The sequence below is a fragment of the Sinocyclocheilus rhinocerous genome, unplaced genomic scaffold (assembly GCF_001515625.1).
Source record: "Sinocyclocheilus rhinocerous isolate Xijiao unplaced genomic scaffold, SAMN03320098_v1.1 scaffold254, whole genome shotgun sequence".
Lineage (NCBI taxonomy): Eukaryota > Metazoa > Chordata > Actinopteri > Cypriniformes > Cyprinidae > Sinocyclocheilus > Sinocyclocheilus rhinocerous.
Window position 1 is genome coordinate 1,219,571 of NW_015628690.1, and position 7,177 is coordinate 1,226,747.

The 7,177-nt window shown below is 35.4% G+C and overlaps 1 protein-coding gene across 5 annotated transcripts in view; it reads left to right on the forward strand.

Moving 5' to 3' along the window:
• Positions 1-1,473: 1,473 nt before the first annotated feature.
• Positions 1,474-7,177, forward strand: part of LOC107738163 (unconventional myosin-IXb-like) — a 28,426-nt gene continuing 22,722 nt past the window's right edge. The window contains exons 1-2 of one of the 5 annotated variants that reach the window (XM_016549879.1): positions 1,474-1,807; positions 2,600-3,499. In XM_016549879.1, coding sequence (XP_016405365.1) covers positions 2,660-3,499 — 840 coding nt within the window. In that variant the 5' untranslated portion in view covers positions 1,474-1,807; positions 2,600-2,659. The remainder of the gene's footprint in view (positions 1,808-2,599; positions 3,500-7,177) is intronic. The other 4 variants (XM_016549875.1, XM_016549876.1, XM_016549877.1 and 1 more) reach the window with 4 other exon arrangements.

The following is a 7,177-nucleotide window of genomic DNA, read 5'->3' on the forward strand; positions in this document are numbered from 1 at the left end:
TGACTGGTAAGTTATCAAAAAAGTGATGTATTAATAATCATTTTAACTATTAATTAATATTGATTAATTACTGCAAATTATTCCAACTGAAATGTCATTTACATTTGCCTCCAGATGAGATTAATGCCATTTTTTCTAGTGCAGGGTGAGTGGACAGATGTGTGGACAAATTCAATTACATTTCAAAATGTATTTCTAAATGTGGTACATTAATAATCTTAACATGAACCCTTTTGCTGAGACAGTAAATGTGATTTTGTAACATAGTAATGTCATTTTTCTAAACGAATGTAATATCACTCACTTTATTAATGTTTTTCCTCTACATTTATGCAGTTTTGTGAGTTTTTGTTCTTTAATTTATATAAATAAATTAACATATTTTATGTAAAATTCACTTTTAAAAGATCCACATTTCTAACTTTCATTCTTGGGGATAACATGGTCAATGTGCCATGGTGTAATGGAAAATTGCTGCCATCTACTGGAAAACAAACACTTTTAACATAAAAATATATGGATTAAATAGGATGATACACAATATACTATATGAAGGAATTTTCTTTCTTTATTTTTGCAGGTGTTTTACTTGTATTTTGAAATTTGCCCTTCATTGTGTTGTGTTAAGTTTAACGGAAATTAGCATTTTGGGGTACTGAATCTTTTTTTCAATTATGACACATTATGTATGTGTGTGTGTGTGAGAGAGAGAGAGAGAGAGAGAGAGAGAGACAGCGTTTGCAATGTGGATGTGTGGAAGTACTGCCACTTAATTTCTGTGTATTTGTGTTCTGCGTTGTGACTCATTTAGTGATTTTATTTGACAAATTTTAAAAGAAAAATAATCAATTTCATTGTGGGTCTCCAGGCCCCGAACATCCTGACTCTGACTTTTTGTCACACTAACATACAACCAGAAATCATTCCAATTTTTTTTTTTATAGCACAAAATGATAAAGTGATGCCATTTAGAGGAAGGTAACTTTTCATTAATTTTTTTTTTTTTTCAGCAAACATCATTTGGGGTCTCAAATGCACATAAGGGTTAATATTAAAATTGCATTGTAGTTAGTACTTGGTAATAATGTTTGTTTACATTGTTAATGAAAGTTGTTGTACATACAACTTTTATAGCTTTTCTCTCATTGAAATAATTGTGAGGGACCCTTACTCACCTTGCTGAAGGGAAATTGGTGTTATATGCTGCCACCTGCTGGTGAGAACCAAACATGCATTGTGGAATTACACGGCCATTTTAGTTTACTTTTCCTGTTTCCAACTCTTTTTTTAATTTAAATAAATAAATACTTTTTTTCCCCCACGATCATAATCACAAATATAACAATGACTTTTGAGAGGGGTAGTGCTGCTAGATCTGTATTCAAGTGGGTATTCAAGTATCAAAATTGCAGGTGTGTTTACCTGCGTGAGCGCGTGGCAGCTGCAGTGGCAGTGTGAATGCAGGCGAGGGCGGCGTGTCATCACACATTTCAACGGCAATTAAAACACACTGCGATGTCAGGAAGTAACAAGCCTCCAGCGTCGTCAACATTCTGGAGGCGAGTTAGTATTCTTACTTATTTCTCGTTGAACATTTCTCGGTGTTAGTCATTTATGCTGTTTACAGAATCTTGACTGTTTTACCTGTGCAGTATATGTCGGTTTATCGTGCCCGGTTAGGCAGCAATGCAGGTGGACGGCTTTTAGTAGTTGAAGCACTGGAAGTTTTATCTGGAAAGCACGGCAGGATTTTTTCCATGTTGGAAATTACTCCGTTCTGGAACACAACGAGTGTGTTTTGAAACAGGTAAATTGATTGGTATTGGTATTTAATGTACTTTATTTTTTTTTTATTGGCAGTTCATTGAAAGATAACTATAGTCAGATTTTCTAAACTCTAAAAAGACAGTTTGTCACTGTTAAAACGCGTCATGACGTTTGTCTCGTGTTTGTTGATTATTGGATGCGTTTTTATTACACTGTATATAAAATTAAATACATTTTATGCTATGATAGGATGGAATTGGTGTATTTGTATTTTTCTCTAAATTTCAAAAATATTTTAAAGGGGTCATATGATGCTGCTAAAAAGAACAGTATTTGGTGTAATGAAATGTGTTTATGCGGTTTAAGGTTCAAAAAACACATTATTTTCCACATACTGTACATTATTGTTTCTCCTCTATGTAAAGGAAAAATTGAAATCGCATCATGTGACCCCTTTAAAAACTAAAATCTGTTTTTGTACGTTCTGACCATGTTGTGAACATTTAGGACAATATTATTTTTCACATATATTTTAACATGGTTTACATGTAATCACACAGAAAGAAAAGTCAACCTAGTCGACAGAGAAAAATAGTGAAGAATAAATAAATAAAGGAACAGCAGTACTTGAGCACTGAAAGTGAAATTGACTTTTTAAATTAATTTTAAATTTTTATTATTTTTTAACTAAATAATAGTTGTGGCACACAGTTTATGCTGATTTATAAACTGTTGCAGTTCCAACATTAGACAAGTGTGTACATGCATACACTAGTGGTCTGACTGCTGTTTCCCACTTCAACTCACATTCTTTCTTCTCTTTTGTCTCCAGATCCTTATCATGCTGTACTGTGCAGTGTGGTATGCTGATGCATGTCTGTGTGTTTAAAGAATGAATGTCACGAACGGCAACAAGACGACAAGCTGCCAGGATGAAACGGTCTGCACTTTGCAAATTTACCGCAGGTTGTCCGTCAAACCTGGGCAAAGCTGCATCCTCAGGGTCCCAAAAGAGGCAACGGCAGCCACTGTCATCAAGACCGCTCTTGCCACACTTGGCTTGGACACGTCCAAGACTTACGTCCTCGTGGAGGTCCAGGAGTACGGCGGAGAGGAGTGGGTCCTTCAAGCCAGCGATCAGCCTGTTCAAAGAGTCCTTCTCTGGCCTAGAAAGGCCCAAGACAAGCACCCTCAAAGTGATGGATACTTTTTCGCCCTTCAAGAGGGAAGCTACGATGGATCCATCCAGTATGACGTTATGACATCTGTCCGGCAAGAGAAAGTAGCTCAGGGACTTGCGAATCGAGGTTTTGTCACGCAACAGCCTCAGGAATACGATGATTTATGTAACCTCCCCGAGCTGACGGAGGAGAGCATCTTGGGAACCCTGCGGCATCGCTTCCACAAGCAGAAGATCTACACGTTTGCAAGCAACATTCTTATCGCGGTCAACCCCTTCAAGTTTCTCCCCATCTACAATCCCAGATATGTCAAGATGTATGAGAACCACACGCTGGGCAAGCTAGAACCTCACGTCTTTGCCATTGCGGATGCTGCCTTCCACACAATGCTGAACAAACGGGTCAACCAGTGCATTGTCATCTCCGGTGAGAGTGGTTCTGGTAAGACGCAAAGCACCAACTTCCTTATCCACTGCCTGACTGCCCTCAGCCAGAAGGGCTATACTAGTGGAGTGGAGCGAACCATCCTGGGGGCAGGCCCTGTGCTTGAGGTAAGTTCTGCTGTGGGTTTGAGGTTTATCAGATTTCATCGCTACTTTGAAGTCTGATAGTGCTATATTTGTAATAGAAAACCAAGAAAGGATGCAAAACAGCAAGTTATTTTGAGACCCTGATGTTTTACAATGAAAATGTCCGTTGGATAAATGGCAGCTGTAGCCTTGTTCAGGACTCAACAATAAATGATTTCTTCAACTTAAATGTTTTTTTTTGACATTTAGAGGTTTTTCCACCACATCTCAAATGATGCATTGGTTTTAACAGCATTTCTGTAGTGTAAATGGCAATGGAGTTAGTGTTGTAGGTGTGATAAGCTTATGTGACTTCGAGTTCAGGCTAAGACCTGAGTAGGTTGAGTTCAAGTCAAGACCAAGACCAGAACAAGGTCAAACTTGAGTTTTATTCCAAATGGTCCTGAGTCTATGACAAGACCAAGACAATGAAAATCATCTTGGACTCAAGACAGTCTTCTTTGTCTCACTAGCACTCATTTCACAGCTAGCATTTTAGATGTCCTTAGTACACAATATTAAATAATATTTTCAGTGTCCAAGTCAGTTTTATTTGAGAATTATTTATATAGTATTTGTTAGTATTATTAATATTTCACTTTTAATTTATATTTTCATATTTTTATTGTGTTCTTTTCACTTCGGCTTGAATTTATTTATTTCAGTTTTTCAGTTTCTAATTTTAGTTTTTTTTATTTAAGTAAAATGTTTTCCCATGGGTCTAGATTTTGGGTCTAGATTTTTTTAAAGTTACACTCTGTATCTTGTCTGTAACTGTAGTCTCATTTAATATTGACTTGACTCATCTGTTATTCTTGATGTGCTGATAAAGAGTCCCTTTCGGGACGGAAATGATGACCTCTGTGCAGGAAGTGGCTTGCCCTATCATAGTATTTAGCACGCTTTGAGCTCTTCATGTTGAGGACTATTAACAGTGCAAGATAACTATGAAAAATGTGATACTGTCCTTAAATAGTGCAACAGATTGTGTGAGAATGGTTTCCCCTTTTCTCCGTTAAGCATGGCTAAACTAGGACCTAGAAACCATTCTGCTTCGTCACATGGCCAGGGCACTTTCACACCGCTTCCTCTGCTTCTCCCAGGGAAAAGGGGAGACCTCTGACTCCTTGTACACTATAAATAGACGCTATAAATCATGAAACTCTCAGTCACAGTTTAAGGGTTTCAACACACTGATATTTATAGGTGCTGCCATTGTTAATACTCAAAACAATGAGATGAATGACTAGTTCACAACACTCTTAGGAGTTTTTCCATTGTGTATACAATATATTCAATACAAGTATGGTATATATCTCTGAATAATCCACTTCCTAAATTTCCTCTTCAGGATTTAGTATGAAGTGCTACTAATGTGCCAATGAAGTTCTCTTGAGGAAATAACTCCTAATTCATTGGGTTTCCTTAATGTGGCCTGAAGTCCCGCCCTCTTATACACAGCTGTCAGTCATGCACTAACCTACTGGGATTCTCAATCTGATCCTAAACAGGTTGAGCAAGTTCTGTTTTTCGTAAAAGCTTTCTTTTATCAGCTCGTCCCAGCCTCTCTCAGTTCTGTAGTATTTCTTACAAAGAAAGTAAATGGCAAAGAGGAACAAGCAGCTTGCGTTATGCCTTGCTGGTTTAAAATAGGCTGTATTTCTTATAAAGAGGGATGGTAAAAAAAAAAAAATGTGGTTATGTTTTGAGTAGTTGTGTGTAATGGGTAGAAGAAGCAGAACAAGCAAACAGAGTGGGATTGGTGAAACTTTATCATCATACGCCTGAGGTTGTGTGTGACCATTAATATTTGATGCACATTTAAATGAATAGATTAGATGATTATTGAATCTCATGTGCCTTAGTAAATGATAAATAAAACATGCTCCTGAGTCCTGAAATGAATCACTGAAGTCTTCTTTTTCCTAGATTAAGTACTTGGAAACACTTTACAATAAGGTTCCATTTGTTAACATGAATTAACTTGGGACATTAATTTGGGAACAAGACGAAAAAGTTTCTTTCTTTTCTTGAAAGAAATTAATACTTTTATTCAGCAAGGATGCATTAAATTGAAAAAAAAAAAGTCACAGTTAAGATGTTTATTTGACAGTATGAAAAAAATGTCGTTCTTTTGAACTCTTCTATTCATCATTTTTTTTCTATTCATCCGAGAATCCTGAAAAAAAAATACACACAAAAATATGAACAAATATAAAACTAGGTATGCACCGATAGGATTTTTTGGGACCGATACCAATTTTAACAAACACTTATTGGCCGATTCCGATACCGATATTTGTCACTTCCTCTCTTATTTGAAATTTTGGCTTCAAAATAGATAGTATTTTGATCATGTTTTAAATCAGCAAAGTTCAAAAACACCTGCATTAAATTATACTAGCAGTTTTATTGCTGCATCATCAAATAATTTCTAATGAACATGGATTGGATCCATTTAACATTCAGCAGGCCTACATAAATACAACAGAACAAAGATACATATTAAATAAACACTGCTTTTTAGGTAGGTTTAACAGTTTTCAGGTACAGAAATAAAGTAAACAAATGTAAAATAACTTCACTGTATAAATTAAATACATGTTAATCCTTCTTTATTGTAACAGACTTTATTATGATTAATCTTCTAATTTATTTTTGTATACATTTTAATATTTTTTGTAAGTTTAAATATGTATGAGATCTCCATTAACAAGGCGGGACTCTTATTTTGACAGGTTTTCTAATCTACAGAGCAGCTATATGGGTAATGAAAGCACGCAGTTCTTCGGATTTAAAGTTTGTCAGTTTATTAAGCACCCCCCGAAAAGGCATGAGATCTGTATATATTTGTTTACTGTTAGTTGTAATAAGTGTTTTGTGTAATTCGCTGTATGTTGATGATAATGCAACTGAGAGAGAGAGGATAGGATTTTTTGGGGCCGATACCGATACCGATTTTTAACATACACTTATTGGCCGATTCCGATACCGATATTTGTCACTTCCTCTCTTATTTGAAATTTTGGCATCAAAATAGATAGTATTTTGATCATGTTTTAAATCAGCAAAGTTCAAAAACACCTGCATTAAATTATACTAGCAGTTTTATTGCTGCATCATCAAATAATAAATAATGAACATGGATTTGATCCATTTAAAATTGAACAGGCCTACATAAATACAACAGAACAAAGATAAATATTAAATAAACAGTGCTTTTTGGGTAGGTTTAACAGTTTTCAGGTACAGAAATAAAGTAAACAAATGTAAAATAACACTTCACTGTATAAATTAAATACATATTAATCCTTTATTGTAACAGACTTTATTATGATTAATCTTCTAATTTGTTTTTGTATACATTTTAATATTTTTTGTAAGTTTAATTATATTTATGAGATCTCCTTTACTAAGGCGGGACTCTTATTTTGACGGGTTTTCTAGTCTACGGAGCTATATGGGTAATGAAAGCACGCAGTTCTTCGGATTTAAAGTTTGTCAGTTTATTAAGCACCCCCCGAAAAGGCATGAGACCTGTATATATTTGTTTACTGTTAGTTGTAATAAGTGTTTTGCAGCCCTCTACGAACACCTTGGCAATTGAATCGCCATTGGCTAGTAAATTTTTTTTGTTTACTCGCCAGACTGATAAATAAA